The 19,334-nt window shown below is 59.0% G+C and overlaps 1 protein-coding gene across 7 annotated transcripts; it reads left to right on the top strand.

Annotated features, from left to right (window-relative positions):
• The first annotated feature begins 3,110 nt into the window (after positions 1-3,110).
• Positions 3,111-19,324, top strand: LOC127052976 (aldehyde dehydrogenase family 3 member B1-like). Of its 7 annotated transcripts, XR_007774920.1 has the most exons (13): positions 3,111-3,237; positions 5,772-5,934; positions 8,050-8,160; positions 8,401-8,521; positions 10,141-10,226; positions 10,599-10,680; positions 11,101-11,487; positions 11,828-11,994; positions 12,935-13,034; positions 15,341-15,737; positions 16,832-17,249; positions 18,194-18,338; positions 18,889-19,324. XR_007774920.1 is itself a non-coding variant. In XM_050957152.1 (10 exons), the coding sequence occupies exons 1-10, from the start codon at positions 3,164-3,166 to the stop codon at positions 15,532-15,534; spliced, it is 1,485 nt and encodes a 494-aa protein (XP_050813109.1). In that variant the 5' UTR covers positions 3,111-3,163; the 3' UTR covers positions 15,535-15,960. The 7 variants fall into 7 exon arrangements, 4 of the variants coding, with proteins under 4 accessions (XP_050813109.1, XP_050813112.1, XP_050813111.1 ...); XR_007774919.1 differs by lacking the exon at positions 16,832-17,249; XR_007774918.1 differs by having other exon boundaries at positions 16,832-18,338.
• The last annotated feature ends 10 nt before the right edge of the window (positions 19,325-19,334 follow it).

The raw sequence follows: 19,334 nt of genomic DNA, 5'->3' as shown, positions 1-19,334 counted from the left end.
GTTCTTGGCAGGCTGCGGCTGCAGTCCCTAGAGGGTGCTAGGGGCACTAGGAGAGGTGTGCTGGGATAGCTATCCTGATAGGAATATTGTGACAATACCACTGTAACCAGGTGGGCAACCCCCAGGGGACAGTCCATTTGCCAGTTCCCTGAGCAAAATAAACTATAGTGGCAAAAGGATTTGGATTTGGATGGTTTTGCTGGTCTAGCTGGGTGTGCGCCAGGGCTCTAGCTGGTATAGAAATGTGAATAAATCACCTCCATAACCTGCATTGCTAGGCCAGTGTACGTTTCTAGGGTCACTCTGGCCTCAAACAGCTTTGGCCAGCTCCAGGTGTCTGGGATCGTGGGCAGGTGGGTGGCTGTGTGATGGCCCCATGTGGTGCTGCCAGCCTGGTGATTACCAGGGCACAGGCACTTGCTGCTAACGGGAATGGCCCATGTTCCCAGCCTGGGCACCCACCTCTCCATGCCCGGACCTCTCCAGGAAGGGGCTGTTTGCTGTGTTCCTCACACTGACCCCCCTGCTGCAGCTCTCTGTCCCCCTCTGATGGCTGCACTGGGTCACAGGGTTAGGGCTCTGCTCCTGTGCCCTCCAACCAGAGGCGCTGGCACTTGGGCAGTGGTGCCTCCTGAAGGCCCTGTGCCACCCCCAAACTGCCTCCCTTTGAATGAGGCTCTGCTGATTCCTGTCAGTGGCCTCCTTCCCCACCTGCTGCAGGGCCCCTGAGCCTGGATAGCCATTACTCCTGATCGATGCTGGAGTGACTGACTGAGGCACTGCAGAACCCAGGCGTCCTGAGGCTGGTCCCTTGCAGTTGCAAGTTGGCAAACACGGGAGGAGCTGTGGGGTGAAGGTCAGGGAGTGCCACATGGGATGGGCTGAGGGCCCATCCAATTTAACCGCTTGCTGACTACTGGGGGGGCACTCAATTGGGAGGAGCTGTGAGGACAGAGCAATGGCCAGGGGCCAGAACATGAGCAGGAGGGAACCTGCTGCAATGCAGCTGACACTCTGGGGGGTCATCACACATGTACAGGGTGGAGCAGGTAAGGAGAGTTGTGCTAATGTGGGATAGGACAGCAATCTGGAACAGCGAGTGCCACAGGGCAGGGGATTCTCTAGCTGGCTGGGGAGCAGTCATGCTGGCAGAGAGCAGAGGGCTGCAGGCAGCTGTAGGATGGAGCTGCCCAGGACAGACCTGTACTGGCTCTGCCATGTTATCCTCTGGCAGGCAGGGCAGTGATACTTACCATGCCTGCTGGCTAGTATGGATGCCAGGCTCCCACTAGGGGGTGGGTGAGTCCTGCTCTGGGCCCAGGAGAGGGACTGGGTGGGGCCTTTCCCATCCCTGTGGATTCCAGCTCAGGGGACCTTGTCCCAGGGGCCAGGGCTGAACCCTGTAGACTTTGGTATCTCCATGCAGATAAAACTCTAACTCTTGAACCAGCATCATCCTCATTGCGGCAGGCTGACACATTGGGAATGCCAGACAGCTGGGCACCATCAGCAAAGCAGCTGTTGCAACCCCCGGCAGGTGCTGTGCAGAGAAGAGGTAATGCCAGTGAGGCTTGGGGGTTCCTGCGCCCCCTTACTCAGGAGCCTGGTGGGTCAGCACTGCGTGAGTCTGGGGGAAGGTGACCCCGTTGGGGCATTGCCAACTGTGGAGATCCTTGAGGAGAGCACCCACAGAGAGACATGGGGACATCAATGCATGGAGGGCAGCAAGGCCAAGGGACTCCCTGGCCCACGTACACCTTGGCACTGACCAACTGCCCCTGCTAATGCAGGCCTGGGATAGACTCTGTCTCTGTGCTGGAGACTTGGGCAGGCCCTGGCACCCCGTTCCTGTGCCCAGCAACTCTGGGGAGTGGGTGCCTTGGTCCCTGTTCTCTGGGCTTTCCTGTTGAGGCCAGCCGGGGTGGGGCATTTATCCAAGGGCCCAGCCCTTCCACTGCAACACTCAAGTGAGGCCCGTGGGCCCAGCCCACACTTGGGGGAATCCAAGTCAGGGTAGCAGGCCCTCTGCTGAGAAGGACTTCGAGTGGACAGAGAACCTGGGGCAGAGCAACCCTGTGGGATCTCCCAAGCCCTGGCCAGCCAGGCCCTCTCAGTGCCTCCCTGGCCTCTGGTCAGCCCAGCCCCCTCAGTGCCCCCCCCATCTGCTGGCCACCCAGGCACCCTCAGTGTCCCCACCAGCCAGCCCTGTCCCACTCATTGCCCCGCCATCCCCTGGCCAGCCCAGCCCCACTCAGTGCTCACCCCTCCCATCTCCTAGCCAGCCCCACTGTGCTCAGCTGACTCAGGCTCACAGGGCTTAGGTGTGGGGCTGTAAAACGGGCGTGTAGCCATTTAGGCTGGGGCTAGAGCCTGGGTTCTGGGACCCCACAAGGGGGGACAGTCCTGGAGCCCAGCTCCAGCCCCAGCCTGGATCTGCGCCCTGCTATTTTTAACCCCATAGCTTGAGCCCCGCGAGCCTGAGTCAGCTGAGGGGGGCCAGCTGTGGGGGTTTTGTTGCAGTACAGACGTGGTGTTGGGACAGCACCTCTGCTCTGCATGAAGGGGACTGAACTCCTAGGCCCAATCCAGCAGGCTAGAGGGAATGAAGGGTTCACACGATGCATTAACCCTTCACACCCTAGCCCCAGCAGGGTCCCCCTCCACACACACACACACACACCGTGCCAGGTGCAGCATTTGTGGGACATTTCCTCTTCCCTTTACAGCTGAAAACACTATTGCCTCTTTGGCTCCAGCAGTTCATTCAGGCCTTGCCAGGCTGTTTACATTAGAAGGAGAAACAGAGGCTACGTGTCAGGGCTGTTCTTTGGTGCAATCCCATTTCTCCGCAAAGAACGCAGGCAGAGTCTGGTCCCCTGCATCCAGGAGAGACAAACAGGAAGCAGGTCCCTTGCTCAGAAATCCCAAGTCTGCAATTCCTCCCCAACATTTGCAATCAGTCCCAGGGAAAGCCCCTGGCTTGTGATTAGCTTTGCTCTGAGCCTCATTGCCTTCCTATTGTTTCCAGCTATCACTACACAAAGGGATATGTAATTGCTCCATTCCTTTGGCCTCTGAGCCATTGCTTAGCACAGCCATTGGCTTTAACCAGGTCTATGACTTTCTATAGATCAAAGCCACCAATATCTTCCAGGGTAACAACATGGACACAAACAGAGACATCTCAGGGAAGGCGCCCACGGGTGACACAGGCAAGATGGACTCCAAAGCTGCTGGGTGAGGAGCTGAGTGCCTAGAGACACCAAGCTTTGTGGGTCACCACAGCTGTCAGGGAGGTGTGGTGCAGAGCCGAGTGGGTGAACTAGAGGGTTTAAGGCTTGGGGCAGCTAAACTCAACCCCCCCCCCCAAAGGGGGCCCAGGCCAAGCCCTGCTGGCTGCAGCAGGGTTAGGGCCTAGGAGGGGAGTGGCAGTGCTGGGCTCTTGCTCTGAGCCACCAGTCCCTGCCCCTCAGAGCATCTCACTGGGGGGGTCACCCAATGTGGGAGTCTCCTCCCAACCAAACCAACACACAGCACAGGCCAAGCAGGCTCATCCTCACACTGACAGCAGGGAGCCATACCTGTGTGGGTCACTGATGGAAGGATAAATCAGTACTCTGACCACCAGACCCCCCTGTCCTCCCAAACCCAGGAAAGAACAGGAGCCCTAGCCTGCAGCCCTCCCTCACTCTAACCACTAGACATCATCCCGCAAGTTTGGCTACAACCAGGAGTCCTGGCTCACAGCACACTGCTCTAACTAGCAGGGATGGCTCCAGACATTTCCCCGTCCCAAGCACAGCGGCATGCTGGGGGGTGCTCTGCCCGTCGCCGGTCCTGCGGCTCCAGAGGACCTCCCGCAGGCGTGCTGCCGAAGGCTGCCTGCCTGCCGCCCTCCCAGGGACCGGCAGAGCACCCCCCCGCAGCTTGCTGCCCCAAGCACGCGCTTGGCATGCTGGGGCCTGGAGCCACCCCTGCTAACTAGGAGACCTGCCTGCCCCCTGTTCTAACCACCAAACTCCTCTCTCCTCCCAGAGCAGGGATTGAACCCAGGAGTCCTGGCTCCCAACCCCTCCCAGAGCAGGGACAGAACCCAGGAGTCCTGGCTCCCAGCCCCTCCCACACCTCTCACCCACCCAACCCCTCGCAGGGCAGGGATTGAACCCAGGAGTCCTGGCTCCCAGCCCCCATCTCTCACTCACCCACCCTGAGCAAGGACAGAACCCAGGAGTCCTGGCTCCTAGCCCCCATCTCTCACTCACCCACCCTGAGCAAGGACAGAACCCAGGAGTCCTGGCTCCCAGCCCCCATCTCTCACCCACCCAACCCCCCTCCCAGAGCAGGGACAGACCCCAGGACCCCTGGCTCCCAGCACCGCGGGGCGCGGGCGACTCTCGCTCTCTGCCCTACAGGGCGGAGCAGCTCCCGCATCACCAGCCAGGAAACAGCAGCGGCTGAAGGGCCACAACATCATCCCTCCCGTGGCTCAGCCCCGGCCCAGCCAATCATCGTCCTCCCCTTGAGCTCCGCTGCCCAATCACCATCAGCATAGCGCGAAGGGGGCGGGGCTGTGTCAATCAGAAACAGCGGCGATTTTTACCTGGCCGAAGGGGGAATCAGGTACTGGGGGCGGGGCTTGCTGCAGGGTTGGGGGCTGTGGAGATGGGTGTGGTCAGAGGCCACGGGGATGGGCAGGGGCTGCAGAGGGTGGGGGTTAGGGGCTCAGAGGCCACGGGGATGGGCAGGGGCTGCAGGGGGTGGGGGTTAGGGGCTCAGAGGCCACGGGGATGGGCAGTGGCTGCAGGGGGTGGAGGTTAGGGACTCAAAGACCATGGGGATGGGCAGGGGCTTCAGGGGGAGGGGGTTAGGGGCTCAGAGGCCATGGGGATGGGCAGGGGCTGCAGGGGGTGGGCGTTAGGGGCTCAGAGGCCATGGGGATGGGCAGGGGCTGCAGGGGTTGGGGGTTAGGGGCTCAGAGGCCATGGGGATGGGCAGAGGCTGCAGGGGGTGGGGGTTAGGGGCTCAGAGGCCATAGGGATGGGCAGAGGCTGCAGGGGGTGGGGGTTAGGGGCTCAGAGGCCATAGGGATGGGCAGAGGCTGCAGGGGGTGGGGGTTAGGGGCTCAGAGGCCATGGGGATGGGCAGGGGCTGCAGAGGGTGGGGGTTAGGGGCTCAGAGGCCATGGGGATGGGCAGAGGCTGGGGGTTAGGGGCTCAGAGGCCATAGGGATGGGCAGAGGCTGCAGGGGGTGGGGGTTAGGGGCTCAGAGGCCATAGGGATGGGCAGGGGCTGCAGGGGTTGGAGGTTAGGGACTCAGAGGCCATGGGGATGGGCAGGGGCTGCAGGGGGAGGAGAGTTAGGGGCTCAGAGGCCGTAGAGAGGGGCAGGGTTGGTTAATGGCTGAGATGCCTTGGGGATGGACAGAGGCTGCAGGGGGAGAGGGATTAGATAGAGGCAGTGGGGATGGGCAGGGGCTGCAGGGAGATGGGGTTTAGGGGCTCAGAGGCAGCGGTGATGGGCAGGGACTGCAGAGAGATGGTTACAGTGGGGGAGGGCTCCTGTTCTTTCCTGGGTTTGGGAGGACAGTGGGGTCTGGTGGTCCTAGTACTGATTTATCCTCCCATCAGGGGCTCAGAGGCTGTGGGGACGCAGGGGGAAGGATTAGAGGCTGTGGAGATGGGTGGGAGTCAGTGGCTGTGTGGATGGAGAGCTGGGGATGGGGCAAGGACTCTGGGTCCCCCCAGCACAGGCTGACCTGCCCCCTCCCCCAGCATGAACCCCTATGTGGGTTTGGTGAGCAGCCTGCGCGCTGCCTGGCTTACGGGGAAGACGCGCGCCGCTGAGCACCGGGTCTCCCAGCTGGAGGCGCTGCGCCGCTTCCTGGATGAGAAGAAACAGCCCATCCTGGATGCCATGGCCTCGGACCTGCGCAAGGTGAGCCGGATGGGGCTGAGCCCAGCGCACGGCAATGGGGGGCAGGTCTCCCTATAGGGCAGGTTTGGGGGGAATGGGGGTCTCCCTGGGGATCCCCCACAGCACAGAGAGGCCATGGGGATGGGCAGGGGCTGCAGGGGGTGGGGGTTAGGGGCTCAGAAGCCATGGGGATGGGCAGGGGCTGCAGAGGGTGGGGGTTAGGGGCTCAGAGGCCACGGGGATGGGCAGGGGCTGCAGGGGGTGGGGGTTAGGGGCTCAGAGGCCACAGGGATCGACAGGGGCTGCAGGGGGTGGGGGTTATGGGCTCAGAGGCCATGGGGATGGGCAGGGGCTGCAGGGGGTGGGGGTTAGGGGCTCAGAGGCCACGGGGATGGGCAGGGGCTGCAGGGGGTGGGGGTTATGGGCTCAGAGGCCACGGGGATGGGCAGGGGCTGCAGGGGGTGGGGGTTAGGGGCTCAGAGGCAGTGGGGATGGGCAGGGGGTGCACTGGGGTCTTGTCCGCCCAGGTTCCTGGCCCACCCTCCTCCCCGCAGGAGTGGAGGACTGTGGGTCATGTGCTAAGCAAGGTAACAGCGGCCTGTGGTCCCCTCTCTCCTCCCATGGGGGCGGGTCTGTGTCTGTGCAGGTGGGGGTGTTTTGTTAGGGCCTAGTTAAATGTTCTTACTGCCCTAGGTTCTGTCAGCAAAGGCCCTTGGGAGCAGCACCTGCCCTTGGACGGGGAAGGCTGGGACAGTTCCTGGGACAGTTTGTTCCCTGGGCTGTGATCGGCCCCTGAGGAGACTCTGTCTCCTGCACAGACCAGCTTTGCCTGGTGGCAGAGAGTCCCCCTGGCCCAAGGAGTGGAGCTGTCAACCCCGGTCCCCATCCCAAGGGTTTAGGCTCTGTTAGATGCGCCGGGCCCAGGTCATGGAGCGTTGATATGCGCTGGATCCAGACCTGGTCTCTCTAGTCCATGGGGCACCAGTGCCAGCGAGAGGACTGGCTGAGGGGCTCCTGGCAGCCGGTAGTGCTGAGGAGACGCACTGTGGTGACCTACTGGCGTTTCCTGTGGGTGGGACGGCTCCGTGCCCAGATCTGTCGTGTTGCTGGGGGTCAGCTGGGAGGTGACAAAAGCGAGGAGATCCGAGGCCAGGGATTGCCTGCCAAGATGAATTGGCATCTCTCAGCCGCCCGGAGCTGGCAGAAGGCCTCATGCACCCCAACGGCTGCGTGAGTCTGGTGTTGATGAGGAGACCAGATGCCTCTGGCCCGGGAACCACACTGACCTATGGGGGGATCCTTTGCCAGGGGAGATGACACTGCGTCTGCCCCCACCCCAGTGAGCTTCCCCCAGCTGGTCCCATCCTGGCCCCACGCTGCCCTCGGGGTCTGTAGTGGTGGATGGGCAGGGCTGTGTGTCCCAGGCCGTGGTGGTGTCATGGTCTATGCCCCAGTCTTTAAACAGTTGCTTGGAGGAGCCCTTCAGTGCACCAGGCCCCCCAGAGGTCCCACTCCTCCTCCAAGGCCGGCCACGTGGCCTCACTGCCTCCGAGATGGAACCTGTGGGCTCCAGCCCTCCTGCTTCACCCTGAGAGCTCTGCCCAGTGCGTCCCACTGAGCCAGACTCCTGCTCAGAGCCTTTTACCCCTCGGGGATCAATGCCCATCTGTCAGGATCTGCAGGGACTCCAGGCCACCCTTTCCAAACCAGGTAACCTGTGTCACCTGGAATCCAGGGTCGGCAAGGTAGCAAAGCGTAAAGCGTGGGTGGGGGAGGGCAGAGAGCCAGCCCCTAACCCTGTAGGCCCTGTTCCTCTGAGCTCCAGCTCCACTCATCTGTGCGTTTGTTTACTAGCAGCAGTTGCAAGCCCAGGCTGTTAACACTGTCCTCCCTGCTGCTGCCCTCAGGAGCCCAGCCTGCATCGGCCTCCCTGCTGCTCAGGGTTAAGGGCCCACTGGCTGGGCCTCCGTTCAGTTCAGCAGAGTAATTCTGCTCTCCAGCCAGCCATGGGATTCAGGCACCTCTTGTGTCTGGCAGTAGGATGCATGGAGGCACGCAGCCTCCGAATCAAAGTAGTATCAGAATGGGCATGGCTGAGGTGCGGGGATGAAGCTAATTGCTGCTCTGCGCCCTCAGCCCTCCTTCGAGGTGGAGCTCTCTGAGATTATCATGGTCAAGAACGAGGTCAACTACGCGCTCAACAACCTGTCCAGCTGGATGAAGGACAAGGGTGTGGACAAGAACCTGGTAAGGGGGAGACGCATCCTCAAGGCTGAGCGGGAGGGGACGTGCTACCCCCAAGTGAAATGGGGGGAGAAACACCCCCCCCAGGCCTGTGGCATCTGGGAACAAGCACCCAAGGCTGAGCCGGGATCTGCCCCCATGGCCAAGCCAGGGCTCCTGTCCCCACAGTCCAGTTTACTTCCCCGCCCCCTAGGATCTGGGATCCACTCCCCCCAGCTCCTGACACCCAGCCCTCCCCTGCAGGTGACTCAGCTGGACACGGCCTTCATCCGGAAGGAGCCCTATGGAGTGGTGCTGATCATTGGGCCCTGGAACTACCCCTTGCAGCTCATTCTGGTGCCCCTGGTTGGGGCCATTGCGGCCGGTAAGTCAGGGATTAGGGACACTCCCCCCCCACCCCCAGCATGGTCCCTGCTGTGATGGGTTCTCCCCTGGGTGCCACCTGGAACTGGGGTATCACCGAGCCCTCTGACCCACCAGCCTGGGCTCCCTCTCACACTGTGCCTCTGTGACAATCCACAGAGCCCTCCAGCCTTCACTTTCACCAGCATTCACACAGGTAGGGACACATCCAGCTGCAATGACACGTTGGTTCTTTAGAATCATAGAATATCAGGGTTGGAAGGGACCTTGGGAGGTTATCTAGTCCAACCCCCTGCTCAAAGCAGTACTAATCTCTAAATGGCCCGCTCAAGGATTGAAGCCACAACCCTGGGTTTAGCAGGCCAATGCTTAAACCACTGAGCTATCCCTCCCCCTGTAACCACCAGCTTCCCAGCCTGGGACCACAGAGCAGTACCATCCTGCCCTGGTCAAATCTCACCAGTATATGGGTTTCATACCCGCTCCACCTCTCCCTTAATGTGAAGAGAGCAATGTTCAGTTGTGATAACCAAGCGTAGATTTTTCCCAAGCACTCCAGTCAAAGTTCATGGGTTTAGATTAAAACAAAAACAAGTTTATTAACTACAAAAGATAGAGTTTTAAGTGATTATAAGTGATGGCAAATAGATCAAAGCAGATTACCTACTAAATACAAAATGTAAACTAAACTTAATATACTAAATAGATTGGCAATGAATTAACAGATTCTCATTCTGAGAAATGATACAATCAGGCTGCAGATTCTTAAGGCACAAGCTGCACTTGCTTTACAGCCTGGAGTCCCCAGGTCCTTCATGCACAGGCTAGAAATCCCTTTAGCCTGGATCCAGCACTTTCCCCAGTTCAGTCTTTGTTCATTTGGTGTTTCCAGGAGTCTTATTGTGTGAGGAGTGAAGAACCCCAAATGATGTTACTCTCCTGCCTTATATAGTTTTAGCGTATGGCAGGAAGCCTTTGTTCCAGCAGCCTGGTTCTCAGACCAGTTTGTGGAAAAATACTGACCTCCCAAGATGGAATAGCGTGGTCACATGTCCTTGTAGAGTCGTAGCAGCCGTTACTCTCGGACTGTCTGTAGTGTACTCAGGAAGGCTCCCCAGGTGGGGGATAAGCTTCTGCTAAGGCCTGTTGTTTTTTCTAGTGGCCCATTGCCCTGAATAGGCCCTTCCCAACCATCTATCTAGGCTAAAAGCATCTTGTCCAGTGGGCGTTATCCAGGTGTAACTACATTTGAAGTATAGATACAGAGTCAGTATTTACAACTTCAGATACATGCATACAAAAAGGATAATCATATTCAGCAAATCATAAGCTTTCTAATGACCCCTTACATGACCCATCTTACATAAAATGCATCATGATTATGCCATAATCATATCATAATAATATCACTGTGAGAATATGGGGCATAGTGTCACACTCACATCCTCTGGGCCAGGGATCCTGACCCACAACCTTCCCCAGCCCCAAATGAGGCTCCTGGTGTGTTCGCCAGGGACACCTCCCTGCAGTGCTCCCCGGTGGTGGGTTGGAGTGCTGCGGCGAGGCCCTGGGGAGGGGAGGTGTCTGTGCTGCGCAGTGACATCCCGCCTGCTCCCCCAGGGAACTGTGTGATTATCAAACCATCCGAGATCTGCGGCAGCACTGAGAAGCTCCTGGCTGAGACGCTGCCCAGCTACCTGGACAAGGTAAGAAGCTGCGCCCTCCCCAGGCACCACGCCCATCTCCTGTTCCCACACTCACTCCTGAGTCACTCCTGCAGGCCTAACACCCTGGCCATCCCCTTACCACATGCCAAGCTGGCCCCCATACCCCAGCCCCCTACACCCAGCTCTCCTCTGTGCCTCCACAATACCTCGAACAATGGATCCCCACACCCACTGAGCTGCTCCCCGGTGCCCCCTCCCCGCCCAACATCCTGTCAGTGCCGGTAGCCAGCATGACGGGGACAGGGCCACAGGGAGCAGAGAGGGGAACAGTACAGCAATGGGCAGGGGTGAGGCAAAGTAAAGGGGGAAGGACGAGGATCACCTCACACACCCTCCCCTCTCCAATTGCAGGACTGCTTTGCTGTGGTGACCGGGGGCCCTGCAGAGATGACTCAGCTGCTGGAAAACAAGTTTGACTACATCTTCTTCACGGGTACGACCCAAGTGACCTAGCCCCCTCCCCTCTCCATGGTCCCCTCCCCTTCCACTCCAAGGAGCACCGTCCAGCCCCTCCTACACACGTCCACTGCCTTCCCTCTCCCAGGGGGCTGCCCCCAGAGCCCATTGCCACGGTGCACACTCAGGGCCCAGCCAGTGGCTCTGGGTCCCTCGGCGTTGTCCCGACTGGGCCAGGAGGGGGCTCTCTGGGGCTGGGATCCCAGCTGAGTGACTCTCTGAGCCCTGAGGCCCCTGAAGGTGGGGGCTAGGAGTGACTGGAGCCCCCAGTTAGATGCAGGGTCCTTCCCCTTCCTGGGGGAGCCTGGGGCTGCCTGCATCCCAAGGCCCCTGGCGCCCCAGGCCGGGTGGAATAGTGGCGAGTCTCTGCCCTGACGCGTCTCTCCCACCCCCACAGGCAGCCCCCAAGTGGGCAAGATAGTGATGGCAGCTGCGGCCAAGCACCTGACGCCGCTGACGCTGGAGCTGGGGGGCAAGAACCCCTGCTACGTGGCCGACGAGAGCGACCTGCAGAACGTGGCCAACCGGCTGGTCTGGGGGCGCTGCTTCAACGCGGGGCAGACCTGCATCGCGCCCGACTACGTGCTGTGCAGCGCAGAGACGCAGGAGAAGCTGCTGCCCGCCCTGCGCCATGCCATCACCCAGTTCTTCGGCCCTGAGCCCCGGGAGTCGCCTGACTTCGCCCGCATCATCAGTGACAAGCAGTTCCAGCGCATCCGGGCCCTGCTGGGCAGCGGGCGTGTGGCCATCGGGGGGCAGACGGACGAGGGGGAGCGCTACATCGGTGAGGGCCCCACCACCAGGGCTCGGGGTTCTGGGGGACCCATCCATGCCAGGGTGCGGGGGCTCGGTGGACCCATCCATGCCAGGGTGCGGGGGCTCGGTGGACCCATCCATGCCAGGGTGCGGGGGCTCAATGGGACCATCCATGCCAGGTCTCGGGGGCCTTGGGCTGAGGATCCAGGCAGGGCACAGGGAGCACTGATGGTGGAGAATGAGCACTGGGAGCTCTGGTTGCAGGGCAGGGCCTGTGTGGAGCTCTGGTGTCAGGGCAGGGCTAGATGGAGGCAGATGAGGGCTATCATGTGCCTCTGTATAGTGAGTGATCCCCCCCCCACACACAGCCCCCACGGTGCTGGTGGATGTGCAGCCGTCAGACCCTGCCATGCAGGAGGAGATCTTCGGGCCTGTCCTGCCCATCGTCACCGTGCCCAACGTGGACGAAGCCATCGCCTTCATCAACCGCCGGGAGCGGCCACTGGCCGTGTACGTCTTCGCCTCCGACAGCAAGGTGCGGGGCAGGGATCTAGGGCAAGTTCTGGCTGAGGATTCACACCTGGGCTCAGGGCAGGCTCCATGCTGGAATCGGTCTTTCACCCGTTCACTGCTGGTGGAGTGCGACCCCCAGCCCACAACGCTGGGGCCAGTCTCCGCAGGAGGACGGCTCTGCTTGGCTCCCCACACTCTGCCCGGGTCTGGTCACCCCTCCCGGAGGGATGCAGCTGTGTGGGAGGGGCTCCAGGCCAGCTGATGTGGCAGCACTGGGGTAACTGCTGGTGGGTATCAGGCACAAATTGGGGCTCCCTCACCCCCTGTCATGGAGTCCCCGGGTGATGCTCTGGAACTGCTCCCCACAAAGCCAGTCAGGACTTTGGGGAGCCTCCTCTCCCTTGGAGCAGACTGTCTTCAGGGTTAGAAGCTCACACAGCTTCACCTCCTGGGTCTCTCCTTGGAGCATTCAGCATATGCTCCTCCGTGCGCTTTCCACAGTGAGTCCGCCCAGGCGGGGTCCTGGAGAAGCCAGAGGGTCCTGCACCCCCACTTCGCTTCACAGTCAGATGTGACTCTCAGCCAGCCAGTAAAGCAGAGGTTTATTAGATGACAGGAACACGGTCTAAAACAGAGCATGTAGGTACAGAGAACCGGACCGCTCAGCCGGGTCCATTCTGGGGCCCAGTGAGGCAAACTCCTACGTCTGCACTCACTCCTCATCCCCAGCCAGCTCCAAACTGAAACCCCCTCCAGCCCCTCCTTTCTGGCCTTTGTCTCTTTCCTGGGTCAGGAGGTCACCTGATCTCTTTATTCTCCCACACCTTTAGCATCCCTTTGCAGGAGGGAAGGGCCCGGGCCATTAGTTGCCAGGAGACAGAGTGTCGTCCAGAAACTGAGGCACCCACACAGTATTCAGAGGAAACATTCAGAACCATCCCCCCATCTCTGCTTCCCCCCAGCTGGTGCGTCGGGTGCTGGAGCGGACGAGCAGTGGCGGTTTTGGTGCCAACGACACCATAATGCAGATGACGCTAATCTCGCTGCCCTTCGGTGGGATTGGTATGTCTGGGCCCCAGCTAACCCCTGTTCCCTGCCCCCAGCCTGGGGCTGAGCCCCTGAGGGGGAGCATGGCTGGGCCCTGTGACTGTGCTATGGGCAGGGCCCAGTGGGCTGGAATAGTAATAGAAGGGGGGGTGAGGGCATGGCTGGGCCCCGTGACTGGACCGCGCTGTATGGGCAGGGCCCAGTGGGCTGGGATCGTACTGTGGGGGTGTGTGGCTGGGACCATGACTGGACCGCGCTGTGTGGGCAGGGCCCAGTGGGCTGGGATCGTACTGGAGGGGGGACGTGGGCATGGCTGGGCCCCGTGACTGAACCGCGCTGTGTGGGCAGGGCCCAATGGGCTGGGATCGTACTGGAGAGGGGGCGTGGGCATGGCTGGGCCCCGTGACTGGACCACGCTGTGTGGGCAGGGCCCAGTGGGCTGGGATTGTACCGTGGGGGGGTGCGTGGCTGGACCCCGTGACTGGACCCCGCTGTGTGGGCAGGGCCCAGTGGGCTGGGATCGTACTGTGAGGGTGTGTGGCTGGGACCGTGACTGGACCGCGCTGTGTGGGCAGGGCCCAGTGGGCTGGGATCGTACTGTGGGGGTGTGTGGCTGGGACCGTGACTGGACTGCGCTGTGTGGGCAGGGCCCAGTGGGCTGGGATCGTACTGTGGGGGTGTGTGGCTGGGACCATGACTGGACCGCGCTGTGTGGGCAGGGCCCAGTGGGCTGGGATCGTACTGGAGGGGGGACGTGGGCATGGCTGGGCCCCGTGACTGAACCGCGCTGTGTGGGCAGGGCCCAATGGGCTGGGATCGTACTGGAGAGGGGGCATGGGCATGGCTGGGCCCCGTGACTGGACCACGCTGTGTGGGCAGGGCCCAGTGGGCTGGGATTGTACCGTGGGGGGGTGCGTGGCTGGACCCCGTGACTGGACCCCGCTGTGTGGGCAGGGCCCAGTGGGCTGGGATCGTACTGTGGGGGTGTGTGGCTGGGACCGTGACTGGACCGCGCTGTGTGGGCAGGGCCCAGTGGGCTGGGATCGTACTGTGGGGGTGTGTGGCTGGGACCGTGACTGGACCGCGCTGTGTGGGCAGGGCCCAGTGGGCTGGGATCGTACTGTGGGGGTGTGTGGCTGGGCCCGTGACTGGACCGCGCTATGTAGGCAGGGCCCAGTGGGCTGGGATCGTACTGGAGGGGGGGCGTGGGCATGGCTGGGCCCCATGACTGAACCGCGCTGTGTGGGCAGGGCCCAATGGGCTGGGATCGTACTAGGGGGTGTGAGAGGGCATGGCTGGGCCCCGTGACTGGACCACGCTGTGTGGGGAGGGCCCAGTGGGCTGGGACTGTACCGTGGGGGGGTGCGTGGCTGGGCCCCGTGACTGAGTCGCGCTCCATGGGCAGGGCCCAGTGAGCTGGGATCATACTGGAGGGGGGGTGGAGGCATGGCTGGGCCGCGTGACTGGACCGCGCTGTGTGGGCAGGGCCCAGTGGGCTGGGATTGTACCGTGGGGGCGTGCGTGGCTGGACCCCGTGACTGGACCGCGCTGTGTGGGCAGGGCCCAGTGGGCTGGGATTGTACCATGGGGGGAGTGCGTGGCTGGGCCACGTGACTGGACCGCGCTGTGTGGGCAGGGCCCAGTGGGCTGGGATTGTACCGTGGGGGCGTGCGTGGCTGGACCCCGTGACTGGACCGCGCTGTGTGGGCAGGGCCCAGTGGGCTGGGATTGTACCGTGGGGGGGTGCGTGGCTGGGCCCCGTGACTGGACCGCGCTGTGTGGGCAGGGCCCAGTGGGCTGGGATCGTACTGTGGGGGTGTGTGGCTGGGACCGTGACTGGACCGCGCTGTGTGGGCAGGGCCCAGTGGGCTGGGATCGTACTGTGGGGGTGTGTGGCTGGGCCCGTGACTGGACCGCGCTATGTAGGCAGGGCCCAGTGGGCTGGGATCGTACTGGAGGGGGGGCGTGGGCATGGCTGGGCCCCATGACTGAACCGCGCTGTGTGGGCAGGGCCCAATGGGCTGGGATCGTACTAGGGGGTGTGAGAGGGCATGGCTGGGCCCCGTGACTGGACCACGCTGTGTGGGGAGGGCCCAGTGGGCTGGGACTGTACCGTGGGGGGGTGCGTGGCTGGGCCCCGTGACTGAGTCGCGCTCCATGGGCAGGGCCCAGTGGGCTGGGATCATACTGGAGGGGGGGTGGAGGCATGGCTGGGCCACGTGACTGGACCGCGCTGTGTGGGCAGGGCCCAGTGGGCTGGGATCGTACTGTGGGGTTGGGCACGGCCCTGACCCTGTATCCAAGCTCTGCTCTGTTTCTAGGGAACAGCGGGCTGGGCTCGTACCACGGCAAGTTCAGCTTCGACACCTTCTCTCACCACCGCGCCTGCCTCCTGCGCAGCCTGGGCCTGGAGACCGTGAACGCCCTGCGCTACCCACCCTACAGCGAGCGCAAAATGGGGCTGGTGCTCTCCACCTTCAGGATCAAGCGCACGGGCACCTGCATCTTGCTGTGATGGGAGGGTCGGCCCAGCCCGGCCACCCAGCATCACACAACCCATGTGTTGCCTGACTGCCATGGGGGGGAGGAGCAGCTGGCTTGAGCCCCTCAGCTGACCTAGGAATTCTGACATCCCCCCCCTTCCACAGATTAAAGACACTCTCCAGCCTTCCTCTTTCCCCCACTGACGATGGAAGAAAATGATCTGGAATATTTAAGGTTCAGTGTCCTAACACAGCATTTCTCAAACTGGGGTCCGCCGGCCCCACTGATCAACTCCTCCCTGTTTGTCCCTCAACGCCTCTCCCTCCCTCCCAGGGCCTCCTGCACGCCGGGGAACAGCAGTTCAGTGGGGTACAGGAGATGCTGGGTGGGAGGGGGGAGGAGAGGGGATGGGATGCACTCGGGGAAGAGGGCAGAAGGAGGCGGGGAAGACAAGGGGCAGGGGCGGGAAGAGGTGAGGTGGGGCCTTGGGGGAAGGAGGTGGAGCCTAGAATTGAGCAGGGGACTTGGGGTTCTGCAAAAAAATTGAAATACTAAATGGGAGTCCTCAGGTTGCTAACGTTTGAGTCCTGCTGTCCTAACAGATAAAACACAAGGTATTAGTTGGTGTCTGCTACAGTCACTGAATTGCACTAGGGCTAGCCTCCCTGTCCCGCCTTTTTTGGCTGAGACCACAGCCCCGCTTGCTGGTCTCAGCCCCACTGTGGCCCTAGCTGGGATGGAGAGGAGCTAGAGAACTCTGCCCCTCCCCCAGCTACACAAGGTCTGAGGAGGCTTAGCCTGTACTGCGCAGTGCCCATGCACTAGGGAATAGGATGATCAGAGCCTTATACATCGTAATGTTTAGGGAAAACACTGCGTGATCATGGAGGACTTTAATTTGAGAGCCATGTGCTGGAGGTGCCATGCTGGCAGCACTGAAACACCCTTGGAATTTTGAAATGTTATAGATGCCAAGTTCCTCCCTCAAAAAGTGTTGCTGCCAGTGTGGGGGAAATTCTTTATTAGCTCTAGTCCTGACCGATAAAGAGGAACTGGTAACAGAACTGAAATTAATGGGGTTAGGTATAAGGGCTTAGGTATAAGTCTGGACCCGTAATATATAATACATGCTGCTTTAAAAGCTTCTCTCAGGCTGGATTGGGTAAGACTCATTTCTGTTCAAGAGCAGGTAGCAGTCAGGGATCTCTCACAGACACCTTTCTCTTATCCTGGAAGGACACATTGATATACATTTACCCTCTGGTGCTACTACTTTCCAAAGTGCTGCTCAAAAATCAAGAAGGATTGTACTTGCGTGATCCTTGTAGCACTGGCTTGGCCTTGTCAGCACTGGTTCTCTACTCTGCTGACCCTGTCCGCCAGATCTCCCTTGACTCTACCTCCAGAACTAGACCTGATCTCACAAGAGCAGGGTTGCCTGCTGCATCCCAACGTGGCGGCTTTTCATCATGTGCTATGGACACTCCATGGTTGACTCCGCAGGAAGCCGACTGTTCGAGAACGTGCAAAACATTCTCTTAAATAGCAGAAAGCCTTGTGCCTAGATACATTTACCTGTTAACGTGGAAGCGGTTCTCCTCGTGGTCTCAGAATAAGAACGTGTTCTGGACTGTTTGTTCCGCCTGAAACAACAAGTCCTGGCTGTTAGTTCCATCAGAGCTCACTAGCAGCTTTCTCTGCTTTCCAGCCTCAAAGTGCAGGTCGCACAGGATTTTCCAATTGCATGTAAGTTAGGTACTTAACGGATCTGGATAGACTCTCCGCAGGTGGCAGATTTAATCCTTGGAATTTCAATCTACTGTTATCAGGGTCGAGGGTCCAACCTTTGAACGAATGGCTACCTGATCTTTACTTCATCTTTCCACGAAAGGGGTGTTTGGGATAGGAATTACTCTGTGAGAAGAGTGGAGGAGTATGAGCCTTGGTAGCTGACCCTCCTTACCGTACCATTTAGGCTGAGAGGAGAGTCCTAACTAAGGGCAGGACAGGAGCAGCGTCTACAAAACCAGGGGGCTGGTAGCAGAAAGAGGCTGCAGGGAGGAGAGCTGCAGTCGCTGTCCCTGGGGTAAGGGAGAGAAAGGGGCATTGGCCCCAAGAGGAAGGGTCTGTCTAGTAGACCAGAAGGACATAGGGGTTTAGCTAGGATGGACAATGCAAGCCTGGGATAGGCAAGGTAGGGAGTAGTCTAGGGATGAGGCAGGAAGGTTTGGGGTAGTTGCTGGAGATAGGACCCCTGGACTGGAACCCAGAATAGAGAGTGGGCCTGGGTTCCCCTACAGCCCCTGAAAGAGTGGCATGATCTGGGCAGTGATCCTGAAGACCGTCTGGGAAGGTTCATCCCAGTCACTGAGGGGGTGTGGCTCAGCCAGGAGTGTGCCTGGGATGCTGTGGAGGACTTTGTAGAACCTCGGAAAGGGAGGACCATTGTGTACTTGGCTGGAGGGCTAAGCCCTGAAGACGAGGCACTGCAGCTCCTGAGGAGCAAGAGAGGGGCCCCAGAGCAAGACAGGCCAAGGAACAGCAAGAAGAGGGTGTCTGGCTGAAAGAGCTAAGCCCCAGAGGTGACTGGCAAACCCAATGACAGCAGCAGAACTGGATGCAGGATTCCAGCAGCAGTCACCCCAGTGCCGAATATACAGGTAAAATCATCTCTCTCTCTCCTACTCCAGATTCCTGTTTATGCATCCCAGAATCCCATTAGCCCTTTTGGCTGCAGCCTTGCACTGGGATCTCATGTTCAGCTGATTATCCATCACAACCCCCAAGTCTTTCACAGAGTCACTGCTTTCCAGGACAGAGTCCTCCATCCTGCAGGTGTGGCCAATATTCCTTGTTCCTAGATGTATCCATTTATGTTTAGCCATATTCAAATGAATCTGGTTTGCTTGAAACCTGTATCAGTGACCTGTAATCTTCATTATTTACCACTTCCCTAATCTTTGCATCATCTGCAAACTTTATCAGCAATGATTTTGTTTTCTTCCAAGTTGTTGATAAAAATGTTAAATACCATAGCGCCAAAAACTGAACCCTGGGTGACCCCCCACTAGAAACACACTCGTTCAATGATGTTTTCCCATTTATTATTACATTTTGAGATATAGCACTTTGCCAGTTTTTAATCCATTTAGCGTGTGACATGTTAATTTTGTATTATGCTAGCTTTTAATCAAAATATGATACCAAGTGAAATGCCTTACAGAAGTCTATTACACCAATACTATCACCTTTATCAGCAAAACTTGTAATCTCATAAAAAAGATATTAGGTTGGTTTGTCAGGATCTATTTTGCATAACCCTATGTTGATGGACAGTTATTACATTGCCCTCTTTTTATTCTTTATTAATTTGTTCCTGTATCAGCTGCTTCATTATCTTGTCCAGGATTGATGTCAGACTGACAGGCCTATAATTACCCAGGTTATCCAGTTTAATTATTGGCACAACATTCACTTTCTTCCAGTCTTCCGGGGCATCCCCAATTTTCTGAGATGTATTCAACATCATTAATGGTCCAGCAGTTCCTCAGTCCACTCTTTTAAAACTCTTGGATGGAAGTTATCCAGGCCTGCTGATTTAAAAATGTCTAATTGTGGTAGCTGCTGTTTAAAATCCTGCTGAGATACTAGTTGAATGGAAAGAGTCGTCATCATATTTTACAACTACATCATACAGCTTTTTCCCAAATACAGAACTGAAATATTTACAGAACACTTTTGTTATTTCTGGCATTATTATTGATCATTCTATTTCCATCTAGTAATGGACTGATAACATGTTATGATTCTTTTTGTTTCTAGTATATATAT

This window comes from Gopherus flavomarginatus, chromosome 5 (genome assembly GCF_025201925.1).
Source record: "Gopherus flavomarginatus isolate rGopFla2 chromosome 5, rGopFla2.mat.asm, whole genome shotgun sequence".
NCBI lineage: Eukaryota > Metazoa > Chordata > Testudines > Testudinidae > Gopherus > Gopherus flavomarginatus.
This window is presented reverse-complemented; position numbering and strand designations above follow the sequence as displayed.

Excerpts from the sequence above, each read along its gene's own strand:
- LOC127052976 (XM_050957152.1), top strand. The coding sequence starts at position 3,164 with ATGGACACAAACAGAGACATCTCAGGGAAGGCGCCCACGGGTGACACA. Across the intron at positions 8,161-8,400 it reads AGGGTGTGGACAAGAACCTG|GTGACTCAGCTGGACACGGC; the intron begins GTAAGGGGGAGA and ends CCTCCCCTGCAG. Across the intron at positions 8,522-10,140 it reads GGTTGGGGCCATTGCGGCCG|GGAACTGTGTGATTATCAAA; the intron begins GTAAGTCAGGGA and ends CTGCTCCCCCAG.